At 51.3% G+C, this 24767-nt stretch overlaps 1 protein-coding gene across 1 annotated transcript in view; it reads right to left on the bottom strand.

The window, feature by feature from the left end:
* Positions 1–24767, bottom strand: part of CDH23 (cadherin related 23) — a 431691-nt gene that overhangs the window by 256005 nt on the left and 150919 nt on the right. Inside the window, exons 7-8 of the mRNA XM_018042178.1 lie at positions 7019–7213; positions 3007–3135 (exon numbers count right to left, since the gene is read on the bottom strand). Of these exons, the coding sequence (XP_017897667.1) occupies positions 3007–3135; positions 7019–7213 (324 nt within the window). The remainder of the gene's footprint in view (positions 1–3006; positions 3136–7018; positions 7214–24767) is intronic.

A 24767-nucleotide genomic window follows, 5' to 3' on the forward strand; every position in this document is an offset into this window, starting at 1 on the left:
AAGAGGCGAGGTAAACCTTCAAGTCTGGAGGCAGGGAGGAAGAGCAGAGGTGTGTGGACACAGAGGTGATTCTGTGGGTGCTAGGAGAGACCGAACCCCACAACTCACTTCCTTGTCTGGCTTGCCCGAGCCTGGTCACCACACAAAAGGCGGGATTCAGACCTGCTCTTTGGGAGCCCCCCAGACATGGACTTTACTGGCCTCGTGGAGCCAAAGGAACAACCATCAAGGCAAAGAGATATCTCCGATGCATGAAAGTGAAAAGTAAAAGTGAAGCCGCTCAACTCTAAGCGACCCCATGGACTGCAGCCTACCAGGCTCCTCCGTCCACTGATTTTCCAGGCAAGAGTACTGGAGTGGGGTGCCACTGCCTTCTCCGAAAGAGATATCAAGGTCCCTCATCCTGAGAAAGAACCATATCAGATGCCAAGAAACTGAGCATGAGGAGGGTGGAGGCCAAGGGGAGCAAGGGCCTGTTTGCCTGTCCTGAGGAGTCTTCTGGGAAGGAGAGGGGCTGGCTTAGCACAAGACCCTGCACAGCGCAGGGACTTCATAAACGTCTAGAGGATGAGTAAACAAATGAAAAATAGAATGAATGGCCAGGCGGACTCAGAAACCTGCAGATCTGAAAAAAAACACCTGTAGTAATAGTTTGATTTAGTATTACTCTGCTACAATACAGGGATGCTGGGAAAGGCGAGACAAACTGAAGGGTCTCAGAGGACACTCACCCCAACACCCTTCTTGCTGACCACTGAGACTCTGAGATGAGGCTGACGCTAGGACCTCCCAACCCAATCCAAACACAAAACCCCCGCATTCTAATATCTGCTGACGTTAGACAACTAGGCGCCCTAGTTCCTAAAACCACCAGCCCAAGGAGGCCCTATTGAGACAAGGAGGAAGAGGTCTGGATGTTGTGTGATCTGGCCAAGCAAGCGCATGGTAGTACAGGGACCTGTTCTGAGATCCTCCAGCTGCTGGGCCACCGTCCCATCCTCACTTCAATCTACAAGTTGGTTCTGCCTGTCTTTCCTGCATTCAACCCTGGGCACAAAGCCCTGGGAGGCCCTGGTTTGAGACCCAAAGACTCAACCACCCTGATGACCAGGAGCCTCAAAGTAACCCACTTACACATCAGTGAATGTTACAGATGAGGCTACAATTCAGAGGGGAATCACGCAGCCTAAGGACCAGGGAACTCCAGCAGAGATGAGGAGGGAGAGATGGCTTTGCCTGGTGGGCTGGGGAGGATAAAGCCAGGAAAAGAATTCTAAGAAAGGTCGTCTGTGAGCTGGGAACCAACAGATGGGTGGGTTTCGGATTGGTGAGCAGAGCAGTCACCAGGTGTGATGAGGATGACAGGACAGTAAGAGGGCTGGCCTGAGCAGTGAGCACTTGTTCGCTCGTTTACTCGTGCCTTCATCCACCCCACAATCACCTCCTAAGCACCCATGGTGTGCTATGCCCACAGCAGAGCCCATTCCCGCTGCACTATTCTCGCAGGCCGGGAGAGAAGCCAAGGGCGAGTGCACCGAGCAGGAGCACCGAGCGCTAGGAAGGGACGGCAGAGGCTGAGGACAGGTGGAAAGACCCACCCCACCTAAAAGGTCAGGCTGAGCATGCATGGGCCTACTGGCAAAGAGGTTTGGGGGAGGCGGAGTTCAGTCTCTGAAGTCTAAACTGCTGTCCATGGACCACTCAGAAAGAAAGGGCTGGAGTGGGGACATTTAGATGTCCCCCTCTACTCTCAAAGCAGCTTCTGACACTGGCAACAGGAGGCCACCTTGCTTGTCAGACCCTCCAGCCTGCAAGTAGCCCCAAGAAGGAAGTGGCTACCCTCTCACACCTGGAGCCTGCAGCATGGTGCTTGGAAGAGGCCAACAGGCAGGAGAGACCACAGTACCAAACTTGGGAGCAGGCTTCCTAGCCTGCGGTGGTCCAGGAGCCCAGCCTGCCATCTGGTCAGGGAAGCCTGCCTCTCACTTGCACCCAAACTGGTGAGCTGTGCAGACATGCAGGTGGGGTCCTGAATAGCTACATGATCAGGTGGGCACCCCGCTTTGCTCTCAAAGCTGTTTCCTTCCCCTAAGCACACTGAGTTCCTATAGAAGGACAGGCACAGTTTTCTTTCCATAGAGCTGCTCCCCTGCACGTTCAGGGGTTGTGTCTGCCCAGAGGAGCCGCCTTTTCTAATTCATCAGCCCAGTGCGGGTATTCTATTCTAGTCCACACATAAGCATGGATGGCTACCGGAAGTGGGATGCAGGGCACTGCCTGCCTGGCCCACAACTGAGCAAAGCCGCCCACCCAGAGCCCTGCCTAGGGGCGGCATGCTTTGTCTCACAGTCGACTGGACCACAGTGGACAAAGGGCCCATGGGCAGTCAATCTACAGGCTGGCTGGCAACCTGTGACCTTGTGACATGGCACAAAATCAGACCACGGCCAGCCAGGTACCTCTCTTGAACACATGGCTTTGAGAAACCCAAAGTCTGGGCAGTTAGAAGGGGCAGCAGGAGCTGTGAGTTCTCAGGGAGGAGCCAAGCCTGAGAGGGTCCATGGGGCAGATAGTAAGAGGCCACCATCTTGGGCAGTGTTGGCTGGCCAAGAGAGGTGGATTGACCAGCCGACCCACGAGGGGGTGTGGCTGAGCCCCACTGATATTTTGGTGAGCCTGGCTGAGTTCAAATTCACTCTCCAGCTCAGGCTGGATTTTCCATGGGCATCCCCATTCCCCATCACCCCACATGAAGCTTTCTGAACTGCTGCCCTTCACTCGCACTAGCCAGTCTCTTCTCTCTGTCCCTTGGAGAGCTCTGGGGATGAAGTGAAAGAGCGAGGAGGTGGGGGGTATGAGGGGGTTGGGTTTTCACTGCACTGGGACACCCATCACTGCCAGGCACATGGGAGTCAGAAACACCAAGGAGCCCATCCCACCAAACAGGGCCTCCATGCCCACCGAGAGTGCAGAGGGACATCTCACAAGGGCCGGGGAGGGTCTTACCGGAGGAGAATGCTCGTAGATGTTGGTGCTGTAAGGCAGGTTGATGAAGATGGGGTCCATGTCCTGGATGTCTGTGATGATGATGGCCAAGTTGGCCAGGGTAGACAGAGGCCTGGTCTTATCTTGATCCTTAGAAGGACAAAGAATGCATCAGCTTAGGTTAAGTGATATGGACGAGGACACACATGGACACACATGCACAACACCCATGTGCACAAACGTGTGCGCACATGTACACACGTGCTCCTACACTGCCACAGGGAAGGACATCAGCACATAGAGCTCAGGAACTCTAAGAACACTCAGTAATCTCTGACCTGCGCAGGAAAACACAAACAGGGCCCTCAAGGCCCAGTGGAAGGTGGCGTATCCACTGTCACAGAGCAGGGCTGGGGCAGAGCCGCATCTCTGCCCCCCGCCCCCAGGCTTGACCAGTGTGACCTCTGGTGGGCGGGGTGACTGCCTTGGGATAAAGGAAGGTGCTGCCCTTAGCTCCTTCTCTGGATTCAGCCTGGGGGCCACTGCTCCCTCCATGCCTTCCTCCTGCACCCTCTCTTCCACGGACAACAAAGGGATTGACTAGGATGGGAGAGTTCCTCAGAAGAAAAGCCCTTTGACCGCAGAGGAGGCTAGTCTGGGCCCTGCATCCCTGCCCTGCACTCTGGGTTGACTGGTCAAGCAATTTTGCTGGTAGAAGCAGTAGGGGGAGCTCTGGGGCCTGCGACATTTGGGGGACTCTGGGAAGGAATTTTGAGAGGCCATGCAGGCCATGTGGCCAAGCAGGCACTGTTTAAACCCTCATAGTTGGAAATGTAGTCCCATAAATGCTCACCAAAAAAGAAAAGCCAAACCCATCTTCTATTATCCTAAATGTGAAATAGTTGCTGCTACTGAATAACAATAGCCAAGAGGAACAGAAACTATGTGCTGAATAGATTATACACCAGGCACTGTGCTAGATACCTCATTCGCTTTGGTGGGGTGCCCGTTATTTCAGTGCAACAGACTCAGAGAGGTTAAGTAACTTGCTGTGAGTCACGCAGCTGATAAGTGTGTAGCCAGGATTCAGCTCAAGTCGTTTTGACTTGATCTGTCTTGATCTGAGGCCCTAACCTCAGCCCAGTTGCTGACTTGCTAAGTCACCTCAAATAAGTTATCTCCTCTTTTGGAGTCTCGACTTCCTCTTCTGTGAGATGAAGAGACTCGCGGGAATGACCCCTATGGACTCTGCTGCTGCTGCTGCTAAGTCGCTTCAGTCGTGTCTGACTCTGTGCGACCCCAGAGATGGCAGCCTACCAGGCTCCCCAGTCCCTGGGATTCTCCAGGCAAGAACACTGGACTGGGTTGCCATTTCCTTCTCCAATGCATGAAAGTGAAAAGTCAAAGTAAAGTCGCTCAGTCGTGTCTGACTCTCAGCGACCCCATGGACTGCAGCCTTCCAGGCTCCTCCGTCCATGGGATTTTCCATGCAAGAGTACTGGAGGGGGGTGCCATTGCCTTCTATGGACTCTAGGCCTTGTAAATTCTCTGCTCTGGGACTGGAGAAGTGACTGTCCTTAGGTTAGATCTCCCTTGGTCTGTTTGGGATGATGTGAATGATGCAAGGCAGTCCCCACATTACAAGCTCAGTGCCTGCTCCTGCCCTCCAGAGACAGATGCTGAGCCTTCGAGGAGAAGAAAGGGCTGGTTGTCCTAAAGAGTCCTCGGGGGTAGCCAGGGAGATGGAGGAGAGGCTTTGAGGATGGGTCATGGCTGCAGCAAGGTAGGGGAGAGGCAGGAGGAGCTGTGTCCCTCCAAACCACAGTAGAGACAGCCTCCCAGCCTCCAGGATGATGGGGCCCACAGCCCAGGCTTGGGGACCACCCTAGAGAGTGGTGAGAGCTCTCATCTAGGGACTGGCACGGGCATCAGGCAGACTGGGCCAGAGCGGGAGGCCCGTCAGGAAGGCCCTTGACCTCTGGGGCTGGAGATGCCAATGGTTATGATTTGCTCTTACAGGCTTCTGTGGGCAGCTGGCTTTGTCCAGTCTGGCACCTGCCCTTCCTGTCCCACAACTGTGGCTGCAGCCCTGCCTCTGCCAAGATGCCCCCATACAGCCCACCCTGGACTCCATGGCTGGGGAAAGGGGATGGCAGTGGGCACATCTGGCAGGCAGGCACCTGGCCAGGCTTCCAGCTGTCACTCTGGCGCCGACAGGTCTCAGCAACTTGTTCCCAGGGGAGTTGCACGTTTTCCCACCCACCACCCACCCAGCGGAGGCTGGGGACCCACATGCTCCCTGCGATGCCACATGGGAGAATCTTGGGGAGATTCCCAGTGGCCAAGGGCACAGTGCTAGCCCTGAGAGGGACTTGTGCATCAGGTTGGGGAACCACGAAGACCTAAGGGAGTTCATTCCAGGGCCCCTCCTGTTTCTCAGCTTCAAGGCCCGGTCGCTGGAAGATTGATGGCAATTTAACCACATTCACCATCCCAGCTTGAGCCCAGGCCTTTCAACAGGCCCGGCCACCCAGATTTGTGCCTGTGCCCGGCTCTGCTCTCTTTGCCACTGGCCCAGCCTGAAGCCATTTTCACTGCAGATGGAAAATATCCCACGGGGACAAGTTCACAGTGAAAAAGAGAACAAGCATCTGTGCATTTCTGGGCCCCAGTGTAAGCAAATGGAGAGTGGTGGGAGGGGCACCACCTTAAGTGAGTGTGCCAGGGTGTGCGGAAGGATACAGATGTGCCCCAAAAGTGGATTCTGGCCTTACAAGTCCCCTTGATCCCAGATGTCAATTTCACAAATAGCAGCACACATGTCCTCCCAGGCAACCAACACTTAACCAGGGGAGAAGGCAAGAACAGGAGTATCATCTGCAGTGGCCTCCCCAGGGCCCCTGGACCAGGTATGAAAGAAAAAGTGTGCATTTCCTGGTTTGGGGGGCCTCTCTGGATCTTGTCCAATCCTGAGGGAACCTCATATTTCAAACTGGCCCCTGGCCCCAATGCAATATGTCTTCTCCTGGGACCTGAGCGCTGTGATCTGCCAAGTAGAGCCCACAGAGCTACTGCAGCCCCCCTGCAGTGATCCGGGCCAGGTGGTGGATGCTGTGGGTCAGGCTAATGAGTCCCAGAGGCTCAAGAGGGACTCCTGTGATTTAACAGTTGGCCTAAGCTTTGGAAACAGAAGTCTAAGGACCAACAGGCCAGCTCTCGCCCTGCTGCCAGCTAAAGGCTCCAGCTGCGCTTGGAGGCCGTGGCCAGGAGGGGAAGAGGGACGTGCAAGGAAAGAACCCTACTGAGGCCGTGGCCTGCCTGTCCTCCAGCCCCTCCACAACCGCTGGTGACAGAGGCCGTGCAGCTATGATGTTCTGGAGATTTGGAGACTCCTGACCACGGGGCCCTGGACAACCCAGGCTTGGGTTCTTGCTGCCGACCACTCCTCGGTTTGTGTCTCAACAGTGTCAGCTATAAAACAGGATAATTATTCCTCTTGAACGTCCCTCTTCTGACTAATTCATCTTGGAATTCCCAGGACCCAAGCACAGTGCTTGGCACAGATGGGTATTCCCTTCTGTGTAAGTATCACCGCTCTAGCGCAGTGGCCAGGATGCCTGGACTCTCTGATTCTGCATGCTGGGTGGTGTCAGGACACAGCTGGGCTGACACCTCTGCCTTGTGTCTCAGAGTGAGAGGACATCCTGCACTAGGAATGACCCACGGGGTTACCAGTGCAGGCGCTGGAGTCTGTGAGCAAGTCACTGAATTGCTCCTGTGCCTCGGTTTCCTCATCTGTAAAATGGGCCATAGCACTGTTGTGAGGTTTAAAGGAGACAATCCGTTCGAGTGCTCCCCACAGCACCAGGGACATAGCACGAACCCTCAGGAACATCAGTTGTTGCTATCATTATGATCATCAGCAACACCATTATAAGCCTTGCTTAGCAGGAAAGGAGGCTGACATCCTGTGCCTTCTCTGAGGGTAGGAGGCTGACACCTCGCTGCCTGGGCCCCTGGCACAGGGACTCACCGTGGCGTTGACGGTGAGCTGGTAGGCCTGCGTGGTCTCGTAGTCCAGCTCCCGGATCACTGTGACGATGCCGCGTGCGCTGTCGATGGCAAAGAACTGGGAGGGGGGCTGGAAGGAGTAGAGGACGCTGCCGCCTGCGCCCAGGTCAGGGTCCGTGGCGTTCACAATGAAAATGGGCGTCCCCACTGGTGTGTTCTGGGGTGAAACAAAGCAAATAAAAGGGTGAGCTGGAGCTCAGAGCAGCTGCCTCCATCAGAGACTATTCCCCCAAAGCCCATTAACCACGTCCCTCCAGCCAACCAGACCTGCGGCTTCGTCATTTTTATTCTAAAAGGGTTCACAGGAATTTAAAATGCTATATCTATTTTTTTTTTCCATTTTTTGATGGCCTCCTGGTGGCTATAACAGCACCAGTTCCAAAGATGATCTGCTTATCCTGAAGTTCCGGATGAGGGCCTTTTGGTCCCCAAACCCCTGCTTCTTGGCAGTTTTGCTTTCTCTGTTAGGTGCCCCTTGGCTGCCCAAGCCTCAGGCACGGGCTGCTCTGGAGGGCAGCCAGCAGTCTACATGTTGGGAGGTTCCAAGGACAGGGAGCTGGGAGATGTGTAATATGGGGAGGTGGCATAGAGTCTGGGGTGGGGCTGGCCCACAGAGAGTTCTTGACTTGCCTAGGGGTGGGGCATCCACATAACATCCCTGGGCCATGGCAGCCTGTAACCAGAGAGGCCCACAAAGCCTGCTCAAATGTCACCACCTCCTGGGAGCCTTCCATGATTCCCTTTGCTACACACTGTGTATATAGATAGACCCCTGCCCCTTTCTGACTTGGGGTTTCTGGTTAAATGTAACTTCCTCATGGATGCCTTCCAGTCCCTTAAGGTGGGTCAGCCCCTACCATGCTCCCAACCCCTGCCACTATTATATTCAGGATCCCATAGCACCCTGGAATGTTTCATCACCCACAATTCCTCTGTAACTCCCCAGTCAGTGCCTGTCTCTCACTGCACATGTGCTCCATAGAAGCCATAGAGCTCTATCTGCCTGGCCCAGCAGGCGCCTGCCACATGGCAGGTGTCCAGTAAGCATCCTTTAGGAAGACATGGATGAATCTCTATGACAGCATCTTAGCACATTGTATTCTAAGTACCTGTTTGCATTCTCTCCCAACTGTCAGCTCTCATCACGATCGTGCCCACCACAATGCTTGGCAGGTAAGCCACATCTGCAAAATTCTGCATGAGTAAATTTACTCCGGACTCAGTGAGCTCTGGACACATCAGAAGATAGGCTACCTAAGGAGGCTCTGCCCAGAGGCAGGAAGAAACATTCCCTACTCCCACTCACTGTGCTGTGAACGGCACCCATCAGCTCTGCGCCAAGTAGCTTTCTAGGTGCCTGCTATGATCCCTCTTTCAAAAACGAAGCCAAGGCTCAGACAGGTTAAGGAACTCACTCAAGTCACACAGCTAAGCAATGGCAAAGAAGACCCTAAATTCAGGTATAGTTCATTCTAAGCCTATCTCTTAGCTCTATTCTAAACACTTCTGTAAACCTTGATGGCAGTTTTTTCCCCTAAGTCTTCCACACAGTGCTGAGGTCACCTGCCAGCATGGGTGGTACCCTCTAGCCCAGAGCGTGGGATTGGCCTGAAAGTTCCCTGAGGGCAGAGTCAACATTCCTGTGTGATCTTTTCACATTGGGACAGTGACTGAGTACCTTCTGACACCTGCAGGGCTCCTATCAAGGAAGGCATCACACAGCTGCCCATCTCTGTGCTGCTGCCCATGACCTGGGTCACTACCTTGAGAAGCTTCTCTCTTTGAAGACCAGTCTCAGGCATACTGGAAGCGCTTCCCCAGGGCTATCTGCTGGAGGCAAGTATGTTCTCTGTAAGACCTCTGATCAGGCTGGAAAGGGCCTCCAGAGGACAAAGCCACAGAGTTGCCATTGTTTCTCTCTAAGGGTGCTACCCCTCCCCCATCACCAGGCAAGTGTCCACCTGAATGGACAGGCTTACATCCTATCCTTTTCCAACCCACGCTGAAGACAGGGGCAGACAGGTAAGACCCCTCTCCTCCATCCCATCCTTGACGCTCCATGCCCCTCTGCATAGTCTGGTCTCGTCTCCTTCTCGCTTTATTTCCTGGCAGGTGTCACATCCCAGCCTTTTGGCTAAGATCATGCGCAGTATCTTTTCTATCAGTTTACTATTTCCTGGCACGTAGAGCTATTTGTACTTTTCCAAACCAGAACACTCCCTTACACTTCTGAGTTCCTGAACCTGCTTTGCCTTTGCAAGGTCTGCCCTACCCAGCTCAGTGGCTTGGAAAACAGATGCTCTCTTCCTCTCCAAAAGGGGGAAAGTATTCAAGTGTACAAGGGGGCAGAGGGGACAAGTGCTAGATTTCAGGGATGGACAGACTTCTGTTGGAACCTAAGTCTTACTGTGTGTCTTTGGGCCAGTTACTTCATCTCTCTGATCTTTAATCTCCTTTCTGTGCATCAAAGTTAATAATATTTCATGCAGTTAATGTGAAGAGTACATGAGCTCCTGAGTATAAACTTTCCAGAATATATTAAGTGCTTAGAAGATGGCAGTTGTGATTTTATTGTCTGAATGCCTTCTAGAGGGTGGCAGACAAGAACATGTTCAAGGGTAGGGCAGGGAGGCATAAAGAAGCACCATGACTACTAATGATACTGCACCGGACACTCCCTGTCTGCAGTCCCCAGGTCCACCGAGTACCCGTCTCTGCCATGACCCACCTCCTGCCCGCCTCCCCAGTCCAGGGTGGCCTCAGTGCACTGCATTCCCAGGCTGCCAATGGGAGGGGCTGGCAGGAGCTCAGAGTTTGGGGAGGAGGCAGGAGGAGAAAGGGTTTGAAGTATACTTTCCCAGTCCCTCCAGCTCCAACCCAGCAGCCCCTCCCCTCCAGCCCCAGGTTTCAGTGGCTCCAGCCCTTCCCCTTGCCCCTCCAGTCCCAACAGTAGAAAGAACTTCCCCGTGTTGCTAGTCCTTGGAGCCTCAATATCCCTTAGTGTCGCTCTAGCCCTGCTCCCCCTTTGGAAGTTGTCTCTTCACTGAAATGCCTTTATTGGAACTATCAGAGATGAATTGTTTCCTGGGGGACCCTGACAGATACAGGCACTCTGCAAAGGACCTACCCCAAGCCACATGTTCAAAGGCCCAGAAACTGAACTCCCCAGGTGCTGGGCTCAGCAATGCCAGCCTCCATCCCAACATGCCAACCACAGGAGACTGGTCTGGAGGAGATCTTTATGAGGTTCTCAGCTAACCTACAGGTCTTTCTCTCTCTTCCCTCCTCCCCGTCTCTACATCCAGCATACACATCTCAGGAGTGCCAGTGTCAGCCCCAAGCCCCAGAGCAGAGCATGCCATTGCAGCCTGTAGCTCTTGCCACAAGAGGGACAGACATGTTCTGATTTCAGGGCGACCAACCCCCAGCGAGGCAGCTGGACAGCACTTCAGAGCGCACTCCACATGTAGCCAGTGCCCAGAGGAGAGAGACAGTTCCCACGAGAATGTCAGCTCTCCAGCCCCCTGCCTTGGGGAGGAAAGGACATTTCACTCATCCATACTGCATAGTCTGGGGCAAGGGCTCTCTGAGCATCTGGTCAGAGGATTTAAGAGCAAGCTCCAAGATGACAGGAAAAGAGGGAAAGGAAGGGATGGTCCTGTGTCTGACCTTCTTGGATTATGTTTCATGCCCTGCAGTGAAAACCCATTTAACTTCTGCATAACGTAGAAAAGGTTTTAAATAGGCCTGACAAGGAGCCGTTCCCTTAGAAGGGACAGGCCACTGGAGAGGAAAGAATGCTGACCTCCTGCATTTCCAATCCTGGGCGCCATGCTCTATCAGGGAAATGGTGGGGAGGGGACTCTCACCAGCACATACACTGGGGAATTCTTGGAGCACCCAGCTACTTATTCCCAGAAACACTGGATACATTCACAGGTTGACACTCAAAGCAAGCAGATTTCCTCCATGGGGCCGGGCACATCTGGATTTTCAAGTACACCGTAGGCAGTTAACACTTGGTGCTCGGAGTGTGGGCTCTGAGTCAGACCTCCTGTTTGAGCCCCAGCCTTTTCACTTGTTGGGTGGAGACCTTGGACACGTGCTGTTACATCTATTATTTTGGTCTCAGTTTCCCTAAGTAAAGGAAAATGTAAAAGTGGAGCTGTTAACACTACCTACCACTCCTGGGGTAGTGAGAAACTTTTACATGAGCTAAGGTGTGGGGGGAAAACCTCTCACCAAGCCAGGCACACGGCAATATTGAGCGATCCTCATAAATGGTCACTGCCATTATTACTGCGGTAATAAAATACCATCACAGATGTGGGGGGATTAGAAACAGGGTAAGTGGCTGATCTCTTCATCACAAATTTAGAAAATAGGTAGATCGGAATTCAGGAAGAGAACACCTCTGTTTACTGGTTCACGGCTGTTGCAGACAGGATGGGAGAACTTCTGAAGACCCTCCAGAGTGGGTTTGGAGAATGTGAGAGGAGGGGTGGGATCTGAGGGCGGGGGTGGGAGGGGTTCCTGGAGGCCAAGGAGCTCCTGAGCACGGAGGCCAGGCCTGGCCACGCACCACTCAGGGAGAAGATGGCTTGAACGTGGAAGCTGGAAGGCACCTTGGAGATTATCCAGCCCAGTCTCCCCAGTTTTTAGATGGGAAAAGTGAGAGGGCGCACTTCCAAGCTTTCTGTCTCACATGTGGTTAATCGCAGAGCTGTGCCTGAAAACCAGGTGTCTTAACTCAAGTGCTTTACTTACCCTACCCAGAGACACTACCCACTGCGTCCTGGCCCACCCTCCTTCCAAGCAGAGATGCTCTTTTTACCAAAGGGATGGATACAGGCAGCCGTGTTTGTACCAAGTGACTTCGGGCCCAGGCCACATGCGATTGGTCCAGGGGTAAACACGTGACGCAAGCAGGCCAATGAGATGGGGCCTTGTAAATTAAAGCACTTTCCATGGGAACTTGAAAGAAAGATTCCTGCTACCTGGTTGGGGTAGAGGCTGAAAGTCACACAGAAACAGAAGTGTAGAGGAAGCCCGTCTGCAGTGAGCATGGGGCACCCGTAAAGCAGAAAGCAGAGACGAGGGCTCTGAGGCCTCCTATGCCCCAGCCTTTGCAGAACCCGTCTGGGCCTCCCCTCCTGTCCTTGGCTGTGGTCCTGAGACGGTTCACCCTGCCCCTCGCCTGCTGGGATCTGGCCCTTTCACGCTCACAGCTGGGCCATAGAAAGCAAAGCTCATGACTGCTGAAGGCACAAAAGGTAACATGGGGAGAGGAGAGAGGCCTGGATGAATGAATGTTGGCTCTGTCTTCTTTTCAAGTGTCTCCAGACACTCCTTTTAACATGCAAATCCACTCAGGTCATTGTGAAGGTCAGTGAGCATGTGGGGTGGGAGGGGTAGGTCTGGGAGAGCTTGACCATGGGGCTGACACAATCATCCAGGACAGACCTGGAGAAGAGATGCCCCAGAGAGTCAGCTTCTGCCCACCTGGAGTCAGGGGACCAGTGGGACAGTGCCTCTATAGCATCCGGCCTTAGAGTTTGGGGTCTACAGAACCATCTGCCAGATGGGTCAGGGCCATGAAAAAGTAGGGCCAAATGGCCCACTTCGGCTGGGGGTGGGGCAGCCCCATTCTAGGGCAGCTTCTCCCCGCATATATTCACTGTGGAAAGTGGCTCTGGGTCCACCTCTGTGCTGGAAAGGAGCAGCTGGTCTCCGGAGGAAAGGCTGCACAGGACGTGATTACTCCAGTTCCTGAGACAGCCCTCTTAGCCCACTTCTCTGTCTCAGCTCGGCTTCCAGAGCTCCTTCCTCCACGGCACCCCCTGTCCAGCCCCGTCCTCTCCTCCACAGCTTCTGGGACATCTCCTCAAGTACACTGCCCATGCCTCCTGGGGGCCGGGGAGTGTGGTGAGGCATAGTCCCCAGCAAGTCTCCTGCCCTACCAGACTGTCCCTCTCGGTGAGAGGCCCGCTCCATGCAGGTCACAGACCGGGCAGGCCCCGGACTCTTTCCACTCCCCATTTAAGCTCCGCATCACTCCTGATGGACCTGCTGTAAACGGGCCACCCTGTGCAATTCAGAGACAAATAAATCTTTTTGCTACTCCTGGGGTGACAAGGGAATAGACTCTGGCAAAGTTCTACCATTCCAGGGATCTTGTTCGTTAATAATAATGATAAATAGCTCACTTCTCACATGCAGTGTGAGCCGCGTTTCTACAGAGGTGGCCGGGGGTGCTCACTGGAACGGGTGAGGGGCGCAGGGGCAGCGAGGGAGGAAGAGGGCCAGACAGGCAGCCTGGAGGGTGGAAGAAACAGAGATGGAGAGAGTGCAAACAAAGGGGAAGGGAGAGAAGCGGGAAGGCGGAAGGAAGACCAAGGGGGATGTGAAAGGGGCAGAACTGGGGGCCAAAGCGGGGGAGAGAGTTTGTGAGAACAGACAGAGGGAAGAAAGTTGGGAAGAAAGGAAAGGAAAACTTTAAGGAGCAAAAGAGACATTCTAGAGGGAAAGTTGTGAACAAAAGACAAGAAGTAAAAAAATCCAGAGCAGCACGAGAAAGATCAGAGAGAGAAAAAAGCCCGCCATACCCTCTCATGCTCGTGGTGCACCCCCCTTCCCCGCCCATGAGATTTATTCTCAGTCCTAGACCAAACTTCGAAACAAGCCCAACTGTTGCCACCGTAGGTGCCATCTCTAAAGGCGTTATTAATATTTATGGAATGCTTGCTAGATGCTGCCACAGTCTTTAATATCTTATTATAAAGCCTGTTATAAAATGCATTAGTAATAAATTCTTGACAGATGGAGTTCTGAAAAGGTGCCAGTGCCTTGGTGAACAGACCCTCCTGGACTGAGCTTGTGGCTCAGAGGCTGGGCTACTGGTCCCTGAGGAGGGGCAGGGCAGGGCAGGGACTCAACCCTTCACCTGTCAGCATTTTTACAGATTTTCTCTCATTACCTCCTTTTCCCAGATGGGGAAATGGAACCTCAGAGAAATGAAGCTATTGGCCCAAAGTCACACAGCTTTAAGTGATGAGCAGCATTTAAAATCAGGTCACCTCTGTGTCCCCAGACCTGGGGAACCCTGGAGATGAGGGTAGAGAGTGAGCTCAGGGCCCCTAGTCAAGCAGAACTGGTTCATTTCCTCTATAGAAGGGCTGGGGATGACACGCCTGAAGATGGTAGATTCAAGTTGTCTGGGTTAGGGAAGAGAGCGTTGGTAGGGAGTTTTAGCCCAAAAAGAATTTCAGAAGGAAGAAGGGTCTCAAAATGTGCACACTGTCACTGGGGAGAAGGAAATGGGCTCCCACTGTGACTAGAATAATTAAAGTTATAAGTAAAGACATTTCTGATGGGGGTGGCAGGGCTAGGTGGTGCCAGGCAAAGTGGAGGTGCCCATGTCTTGGTCTCCACTGATGCCAAAGAGGTGCTTTTTTTCACTTATGACTCTGGAGCCGAGGCCTACTGGGGAGCTTGGGAATGGTATGAAGTTTGGGAGGCTTTTGTCGTTCCAGCTTATAGGGGAGAAGAAATGAGGTCTATGGGAGATATGGGCCGTGTTTCTTTCTCAAACAAGCAACAAGGCCTGTGTGGGCACGAGATGAGAGGTCCAAGAAGAGAACTGGTAAAAGGAGGAGAACCAGGAGAGGCAGGTGCCCACTGGGCCTCCGTGGATGTTTCAGGTGCCCTCATTCTGGTCAGGGAGAGGGCACACAGTGTGCTTATACCACACATGTGCTCATACCCACACACATGCACACATCCTCCAGCATCTCTCTCTGCAGAGGAGTCTGGAAGAGATCAGTTACAACATCTCTTCTGTCGACCAGTGTCTGTTCTCTCCCAGACGATGTGCACTGGACTCTAAGAGGTGTTAGATCTGCCCTGAGGGCCAGGCTTAATGTCAGGTGGAGGTGCCAGCTCTGTGGGCAGAATGAGCCTCACAGGGCTGGGCCCCAAGCCCCACATACCCTAATGTGGCTCAAGCACTTTCTCTGGACTGAGCTGGACTCCTCAGCTGTTCCGTTCTCCATGGAGCAAGCTCAGTGCTCTCCTGTCTCCAAGAGCCTGCTCCTTTCTCAGCCTCTGGCTCCATACTGTCTATTCTGAATCCTGGGAAGACCTGCATCAAAGTGCTTACCTAACTTCCATCCCCAGTGGATGACTCTAACATGAATCCCCGAGTTCTGCCAGTGTCTTCACCTGCTGGATGTGCCCCTCTCTCTGGCCTCCCACTCCTCACCAATCCCCAGGCTCTGTCAAGTCTTCCTTCAACATTCCTCAGATCCTCCCCTTCTCTCTGCGATTTAAGCCACCTCTGAAGTCCTAGCACTGTCGCTGGCACATAGAAGGCATTCAATAAATGTTTTAACAAAATCAGGACTTGCTGTTAAACACGGCAGATTGAACATACCCACTGATTTCTGCTTTTGTCCCAACCCCTCACCAAAATGACAATATGGAAGTTTAAAATGCATATATCCATAAGGGCAAAAAGAACAGGAAAGGAGGTGACAACAGATGAGAGGTGTCAACAAAATCCTGGAAACAGATGCAATTGGAAACTGCCTTAGGAGAGAAAGAAAAGCTGAAACTTTGGCTAGCGTCTCAGAATCTCAGGAAAGCTCAGGAAGTGGAGACACAAAGTGATGCTCAAAACAGGAAGACTGGTTGCAAATCTTTAAGAAGAGTGGTAAGACTCCCAGATGCCTTCCCCAACTCTTGCAGAAGCTATGAGGTTTGCGTTCTGGAGGGGCTGAGGTAGTCAGGCTCTGGACTCAGACTGGGAGCTGGAAGAGGCACTGAAAACTGGGAGGTTAAGTGAAAAGCTGCATCTCCCCTCATTCCCATCTCCAATCAGGCCTCTTATAATCATTCAGCCTTGTGAAGGCTGACAGCCAGGCAGGAGATAGGGAAAACTGGCCCAAGAGAAAAAATATTAACATGTTGAATACCACCCCCCCCCACACACAAATTCAAGTCCTCACCTGATTATCAAATCCACCGGTTAATAAGCAGCACCCTCCTTCTTGTGCTGTGCTTAGTCACTCAGTCATGTCTGATTCTTTGTGATCCCATGGACTGTAAACTGCCAGGTTCCTCTATCCATGGGATTTCCCAGGAAAGAATACTGGAGTGGGTAGCCATTCTCTTCTCCAGGGGATCTTCCCAACCCAGTGATGGAACCCAGGTCTCCCGCACTGCAGGCAGATTCTTTACCATCTGAGCCACCAGGGAAGCCCAAGAATACTGGAGTGGGTAGCCTATCCTTTCTCCAGGGAATCTTCCTGACCCAGGAAACAAACCACGGTCTCTGCATTACAGGCGGATTCTTTACCTGCTGAGCTTCCAGGGAAGCCCACCTCCCTTCCTGCCCTGTCCTAATAGGCTTAGTGAGCTTCCAGGCAGGTAAATGTGAACTCACTCTTAAATATGAACAGACAACTAAAGGTCACTAAACATTTGAGAAGAGCTTCTAATGTGAAAGACAGAGAGGAAAAGAGTAAAAAAGGAGTAGCAACACATATCTTTAACATGCTTAAAGAGACAAGTCAATCCTAAAGGAAATCAGTCCTGAATATTCATTGGAAGGACTGATGCTGAAGCTCCAATACTTTGGCTACCTGTTGTGAAGAACTGACTCATTGGAAAAAGACTCTGATGCCGGGAAAGACTGAAGGCAGGAGAAGGGGACAACAGAAGACACGATGGTTAGATGGCATCACCAACTCGAAGAACATGAGTTTGAACAAGCTCTGGTAGTTGGTGATGGGTAGAGAAGCCTGGGATGCTGCAGTCCACGGGGTCGCAATAAGTTGGACACGACTGAGTGACTGAACTGAACTGAGAGCGATAACACAAGACAGCATCTTTGAAATAAATAATCTTTCAAGAAGAAGAGCGAGCTAGTAGATAGTAAAAGCTCAACAGAAGAGTTGGAAGATAAAGAAATTTCTCCAAAACTAGGACAAAACTTAAAGAGACTTAAACAGGGGAGGAAAGTAAGAAAATTAGAGTAGTTTAGAAAATTCAACTCCCAACTAACAGGGATTCCAGAGAGAAAACAGAGCAACTAAAGGGGAGGAAGTTATCCAGGAAGTAAAATAAGAACACTCCCAGAACTGAAGGACATGCTTCCAAACGGAAAGAGACCCTATCTGTTCAGAAGAAAGTTCCACACTGAAGCATAAAACGATGAAATTTCAAAACACTGGGTATTTTTAAAAAAACATCCTAGAGACTTGCAAAGAGAAAACAAAAGGCCACAATCAAAGGGCCAAGAATCAAAATGGCACCAAAGTTCTTAATAGCCAGAACACAAAGGAAAAAGGACTTCACAATATGAGGAAAACTACTTTTATTCTAGAGTTCTATACCCAGCCAAACTATCAACACATATGCATGCAAAACAAATATATTTTTCAAAACAAAATTTTTAAAATTCCCCATGAATTCTCATTCATGAAATTAATGAAGGGTGTATTCTACGAAAATGAAGGCAGAAGCTGAGATAGAAGATATTAGGGAACCCATGTAACAGGAGATGTAATGCAGGAGAGAAACAAAAACGGACTCTGAGTGACTTCCTTTCTTCCCTTATGCACACCCTACATCAGGCCCCTTTAGCCATTCAGCCTCCAGGATAGCAAGCAAGCCAGAGCATACCCAGTTCAGATTGGAGCAGGAGGATGAATGCTCCAGGGAGACTGTTGCCAAGAAAAACGTAAACTGAATTTAAGAATCAATACACTTTTAATACACGGAGAGGTGGTATTCAATTATGTCAGAATATTTAGGGGTGAACAAATGATAGGTTTATAGAACACTAAGCAAACAAACAAAAAGAGGTAATTATTAATTCTGCAGAAAGCAAAAGAAGGAATATGATTACACTGGAACTATAATGACAGTGCTGTACACTATGTGGCTCAGCCGTGAATAATATTTACATAATTACAATGCTGCATACACTAAATGCTGTGTGAGCTAAAAGGAGGAATATAATTACGCTGGGAGGATGGGCGGAGCACATTAAGAGTGGTGTGTGTATGTGTGTGTAGCAAAGATGAGGTAAAGGGTGGTGTAAAAGTTTAATTCTCATCCTTCACAGCTGAAAGTCGACAGATAATGTCTAAAACTAAAAAAATGTATAAGCATGCAATTTGGAAATAAGGTAACTATCAGTAGCCATCAGAAATTGAATGAGGTTATCTGAGAGTGGGAATCAGGAACGGGAAAGGATGAGGCAGGGCATTGCTATTTTTATTATAAGCCTAGCTTTACTATTTGACTTTTAAACTCATGCATATATGACTGATAACATTAATATAAAAATTGAGAAAACCTCCCTATGGCTGAACCACTGCAGTGGCCTCTCCTCTTTCAGCTCTGCTCCTGTAACTAATCTTGGAGAGTCACTGCCCTAAAGCAGTGACCCTTCATCTTATTTTCCTCCTCAAACACCATCACTGGCTCCTCTTTCCTGTCCAAGGCAAGTTTCTGCCGCACTTGAATGTCACTATAGTCTGGTCAAAGCTTCCCTTTCCAAACTCATCTTTTGTTTTTGTCCTACTGAGACCCTCTGCTTCAGTCAGACTGGTGTACACAGCGGCCCCCAGAATGCTGGCCCACCCTTCTTGAGGTACTTGTGCCCTCTCCACATCTCCACACACATTCCTGCTGACAGTTCTAGGGAAGAGGCTTCACCAACCAGCATAGGAGACCAAGGTTCTCTTCCTTCCCCAGAGTGGCCTGGCTGCCTGGGCTTCCTAGGTACACAAGCTCAGGCTGGGATTGAGACATTGTCTTCTGCCCACACTCCTAGGCCCTGCTTCACGGAGATGCTGGACATGCCTGACTGGAAGAAGCCCATCAGAGGAACATCTGAGACCTCCCTTCTTTCTTCTCGGAAATTTGGTTTTCAAAGCCAGGTAGGATACCCAAGGGTGAAATGGCCCCAGCTATCTTTTTATAGGAGATCCAGGTAGTTTTTCTCCTCCCCCCGCCACTGAGCATCCCAGCCCAAGGACCTTCCTGCAGAGTGAGTAAGAGAAGAGTTTCAAGATCCACTCCATCCTTGTGTGCCGCTTCCATGCAGCACCCCTACTCCAGGGCTGTCCCTGCACCTGCCCTCCTACAGCACTCTCTCCCCCCTCTCACCTGCAGACCTGCAGGAGCTGAGGAAGGGGGCATGCTGCAGCACAGGGCGTGATGCCTCATGGACAGTGCATGGCTGGCAGAGCGACCCAGCAGCTGGCTGCAGGACCCATGCAGGGAGAAGGGGACAGGAAGGGCTGTGGCAGAGAGGCAGCCCCTGTGCCCAGGCTGGCTCCAGTCTCCATGACATGCTGCTTTCAACACCAGCAGTTCAACACCCCTGCCTCAGGGCTGTGACCCCACCTCCCTCTCTGTGGCATGGCAGGAGTAAGAGGAATCAGAGTGGAGGCAGGAATCCAGACCTTGCTGTTCACTTTACCGTCTCACCCTTCCCCAACTTGACAGTGTTGCCCAATGGACTCCTGGGAGCTTTTCCTGCTCCCTCCCCCAAGAGGAATTTGGAAAGTGGCTCCTGGAGGCAGGAAAGGATCCATTCAATGACGATAACCCACCCACCCCCCCACCCCCCATGCACACTGGCCTGATTGGGAAAAAAGAAATCAGAAACAACTGTCCTGAAACTCTGGGTCACATTCCAGCTTTCCAATAACAATCTATAAGACTTCCTTCTCTGTTGCTACAGGGCATCCATGCAAACATCAAATGCCTCAGTTTTCCCATCCAGGAAATGGGTACAACAGTCCCTGCCCTGCCCTTCCACACAGAGCTGTGAAGGCAATACAATGATTCACTTTGAAAAGTCAAAGGTCAAAACAAAATCTTTATAACTTTTTTCAGAAGGAGAACATTCTAAGACAAAAAATTAGGGAAAGCTACAATGAGACCTATAGAAGAATCCTCTCTACAAAGCTACCCTGGAGTCCCAGAACCAGGGGTCTAATTGGGGTTCCAGGACACTGTCCCCGAGCCTAGGGCTGCAGCAGGCTGAGTCCAGGACAGAAACAGGCTATGCCTAAGGCATGAGGTGGCTGGTCATGAGACTTGGCAGATTCTGGAAAGTGGCAACTGATAGAGAATGGAGTCTCCTGGGATTTTTTAAAAACAAGAAAGGCCTTCCACGGGTCTAGGGTGATAACTCCCACCTACTGAGGACTCCCTATGGTGAGGCCCTGTGGTAAGCACTTCCATGCACTCTCTTGTATAATCCTCTTGGCAGCTTGTGGAACAGACATCAGTGCTATCCCCATTTTCCAGACGTCCAAGGCCGTGTATACCAAGCAGGTACTCTGGGACTTGCACTCAGGCAGGCTGCGCCAGAGCCCAAGCCCTTCAGCACCGTGCTATACTATTCTCAGTGCTGAGTAAGCAAATGTATTAGGTCCAGGAGGCAGGGGGATGGCCACGATGACCTTGAGAAACTTGGATCCTCTTATTCATGTTAAATGCCAGGGCCTACTAAGGATGTTTAAAGGGGCTGCCACAGAATGACTTAGGCCATGCAGAGGTTCCAGGCTCAGGACTTCACAGGTGCTAGGTGCCACCAGGAAGATGCTGGAAGGGGAGGAGTCAGTTACCAGGAGCTGTCAAGTTCTTTCATCCATCAATCCCAAAAATGTATATGGAGCAACACAGTACAAGCCTACACTGCCTGTATGCACATTCCTTATCTTTCCAGCAGGAAGATGGTTACTAGCAATTACAAGTGGTTATTTGTGGGGAAGAATGATACGATAAAGGAGGCTTTGAGGAGCAAGAGCAAAAGGTAATGTGCTCTATGACTCACAGCTCTACCCTTTATTTGCTGTGTGACTTTACAGAAGTTAGGCAACCTCTCTGAGCCTCAGTTTCCTTATAGATGGGCATAATAAGAAAACCCGCCCCATGGGATTATTGTGAGGCTTATGGGAGATAACAAACAATAAATGTTTAGTGCATAACGGATGCTCCACCAATCTTAGGCTGTATCATAATGTTATTATCTCATGGGGCAGATGTAAGGGTCTATAAGCTGTAAAGCACTTTGTGAATGTTACTTCTGGGGGGAAGTTCTGAAAGGGCAGGGGATGCCTCTAAAGGCTGAGGTCCTTGCCTCGCTCTCAGCAGAGATAGTAGTCCAGGATGAGAATCAGGGTGGGGGTCCTCCCTATGGCACACACCCCCATCTCTGTACCAGTGGAGCCCACTCTGGGTGTGTGAGGCCTGCAATGCTGCCCTGAGCTCTCTGTGCACAGCTCCATGGCTCACAAACGGGGTTTCATCTTCCAGCCCCAAATTCCTTCCCTGCATGATGATGAATCATGTTAAACAAAATGAATATGCAAATCTCCTTGGGGCGGGCCCTACATCTATGGAAGCTGAGGCTAATAAATGGATTCTGAATAAGAAGACAGCTCAAGTAATCCAACTTCTGCTCATCTCTCCACCCCCGCCCCTTGGGCTCCACCCTCCAATTGGGGGTGCACTCTGAAGGGCTGGGTAAAGGAGGCAGCAGAGGCCCCGGCAGGCAGCAGGTGTGGTCTAGGCCTGGTGAGGGTTTTGCCTCTGCGAACTCCTCCCTGTGGCCACTGCTGCTGGCCCTTCAGGCGGTGTGATGTGATAAGTGGAACCTGTCACTTGGTGCCTGGGGGCTTGAAGGCTGACAGGCTAAGGGAGGCTGCATGCCTGGCTGCAGGGGCGCTGAGGATGGTGAGGGCTGGAGAGGGGGATTTGGGGGCCCAGGGCGCAGGACCCAGGCGGGGAGAGTGCAGCTACAGGAACTCACTGGGTCATGGGACCTTGGGAAAAGGTTTAAGCTTTGTTAAGTGTAGAGAGATTGGGAATATCATGGCTGCATAGGACTTTAGAAAGCACCTCACCCAGCAGTTTACTCCCCTGGCTGTGTATTAGAAAACATGGGGAGCTTTGAAACTGTATCAGTGCTGCAGCCCACCCCAGCCTCTGTGTCTTTTAAGTTCCCAGAGGAATGCCCACATGCAGCCTAGGGTGAAAAGCGCTGCCCTAACCAGTCACCCTGCTCTGCAGATGAGAAAGCTGAGATGCAGTAGAGGGACTGACTGAGGCCACACAGATGGCGGCAGTGGCAGACACCCACCACAGTGCGTCCTCCCCGATCTTCCACTCCCTTGTCCAGGCAAGGGTCGGGGCGGGGGGGCTCCCTTAACATCCATCACTCTTTTTTAAAATTAATTTATTTTAATTGGAAGCAAATTACTTTACAAGATTGTGGTAGTTTCTGCCATACATCAACATGAATCAATCACGGGTGTACATGTGTCCCCCCATCCTGAATCCCCTCCCACCTCCTTCCCTACCCCATCCCTCTGGGTTGTCCCAGAGCACCAACTTTGAGTACCCTGCTTCATGCATTGAACTTACACTGGTCACCTATTTTACATATGGTAATATACATGTTTCAATGCTATTCTCTCAAATCATCCCACACTTGCCTTCTCTCACATAGTCCAAAAGTCTGTACTTTACATCTGTGTCTCTTCTGCTGTTTGCATATAGGGTCATTGTTATTGTCTTTCTAAATTCCATATATATGCATTAATATACTGTATTGATCTTCTCTTTCTGACTTACTTCACTTTGTATAATAGGCTCCAGTCTCATCCAGCTCATTAGAACTGACTCAAATGCGTTCCTTTTTATAGCTGAGTAATATTCCACTGTGTATATGTACCATAGCTTCCTTATCCATTTGTCTGCCGATGGACATCTAGGTTGCTTCCATGTCCTGGCTATTGTAAACAGTGCTGCAATGAACACTGGGGTACACGTGTCCCTTTCAATTCTGGTTTCCTCGGTGTGTATGCCCAGCAGTGGGATTGCTGGGTCGTATGGAAGTTCTATCTCCAGTTTTTTAAGGAATCTCCACACTGTTCTCCATAGAGGCTGCACTAGTTTGCATTCCCACCAACAGTGTAAGAGGGTTCCCTTTTCTCCGCACCCTCTCCAGCATTTATTATTTGTAGACTTTTTGATGGCAGCCACTCTGACTGGTGTGAGAAGGTACCTCATTGTGGTTTTGATTTGCATTTCTCTGATAATGAGTGTGAACATCCAGCACTCTCACCCTTCAGGTACAAGGAGCCCTGGGCCGGGGGACAGAAGACCTAAAATCAATGTGGTTCCGTGGGACCCTGGGCAAGTCACAAGCCTCTTTGGCCTTCAAGCCCTCATTCGTCAAGTGAGGGAGCTGAAGCCCGTTCTCTCCACATTCCCTTCCCACTCTACAAGGGCATGACTGTCAGTCCTTCCTGAAATCAAATCCAAGGCTCTCCTGCTACAAAGCCAGCCTCTTCACTTGAGGCTATCTTCAGAGGATATAAAGGCAGCTTGCACTGAGCCAAAATTAATAAAGGCACGTGCCTCTCTCTTTCCTTGTTTTTCAGTGTGTTGCTCTCTTCTGAGATATATTACACTCTCACGTGCACAGAACACAGGTTAAAATGCCACGCCGCTGGTGGTAGGTGTTTGCTCGGCACTAGCATTGCAGAGCACAGACCCTGAGCGTGGGCAACAAGCTGAGGAAGAACATTCATTCCGGGAAGAACTAAGGGCATCTTGGGGGCTCTCTCTCACTAGCTCTCAAATGGTCCCGAAAGGACAGGAAGATACTAAGACACTGCAACCAACCCAGATGTCTGCCCTGCCCCCTCTTCCACTTCTGCGTGATGTTGGGAAAGTACTAAGACTCTTGGAGCCTCAGTTTCCTCATCTAGAAAACGGAGATAAAAATACCTGCCTCCTGGATTTGTGAGTCCTGGATGAAGTGATGACTATGAAACACTCAGCCCAGTGCCTGGCCCACAGTAACAGTGGCAGCAACAGCTCCCATCGATGTGACGAATCTCTTTATAACCAGGTAATGGCAGTCTCCTATTCTCTTGCTTTGGTGGGGGTGACCCAGGGAGACCCACTCATCCAAGCAACACACCTGGGGAGGGGGAGGGGGCCCTGCTCTGTTGTCCTTGAGAACTTTCCCGTGATAGGGGTCCTGAGGCTTTAAAGGCTGGGGTGGCATGAAGCATCTGTTGTTAAGGCTCTGGGGAGAGGGTCCCTTCAAAGGGATTGTGGGAAAATCAGGGCAAGGAGCCCAACTCTGTGGTCTATTGTGCCTGGTAGACCGAGGACCACCACCAGTGGCCTCAGGGACAGGCAAGAGTCTTGGCTCACAAAGACCACCAGACTGACCCCAAGACAAGATAGAGACCCAGAGTCCCAGATGCACCCTGCTCGAAGGTGTTTCTAGGACTCGACAAGAAACAAACCAGCCTCCCCTTTCCTAACAGAACCCAGAGAAAGTGCTTCCACATGTGTCCTGGGTGGTTCAACTCAATGACCAATCAGGTCAGCAAGTTCCCAGGGTCTCCCCATGCCGCTCCTGGAGTTAAGAATTGTCGAGGCCAATTTCTACCAAGAAACTGACTCTCCCCTAAGTCCTCCTCCTCCTGGCCCCAGGGTGCCCAGTGAAGGCAGCTCTGAGGGCATACGGGCCTTCCCCTAGGAAGTAGGAGAGACCATGAGTAGGAATTGCAAATGACTTTCATTAAGCAGGGTGCTAATACCATGAATTACAAATGAAACCCAGATGAAGAGGACCCTGGCAGCCTTACCTCCGTTTGATATTA

This window comes from Capra hircus, chromosome 28 (assembly GCF_001704415.2).
Source record: "Capra hircus breed San Clemente chromosome 28, ASM170441v1, whole genome shotgun sequence".
In the NCBI taxonomy this organism is placed as follows: domain Eukaryota; kingdom Metazoa; phylum Chordata; class Mammalia; order Artiodactyla; family Bovidae; genus Capra; species Capra hircus.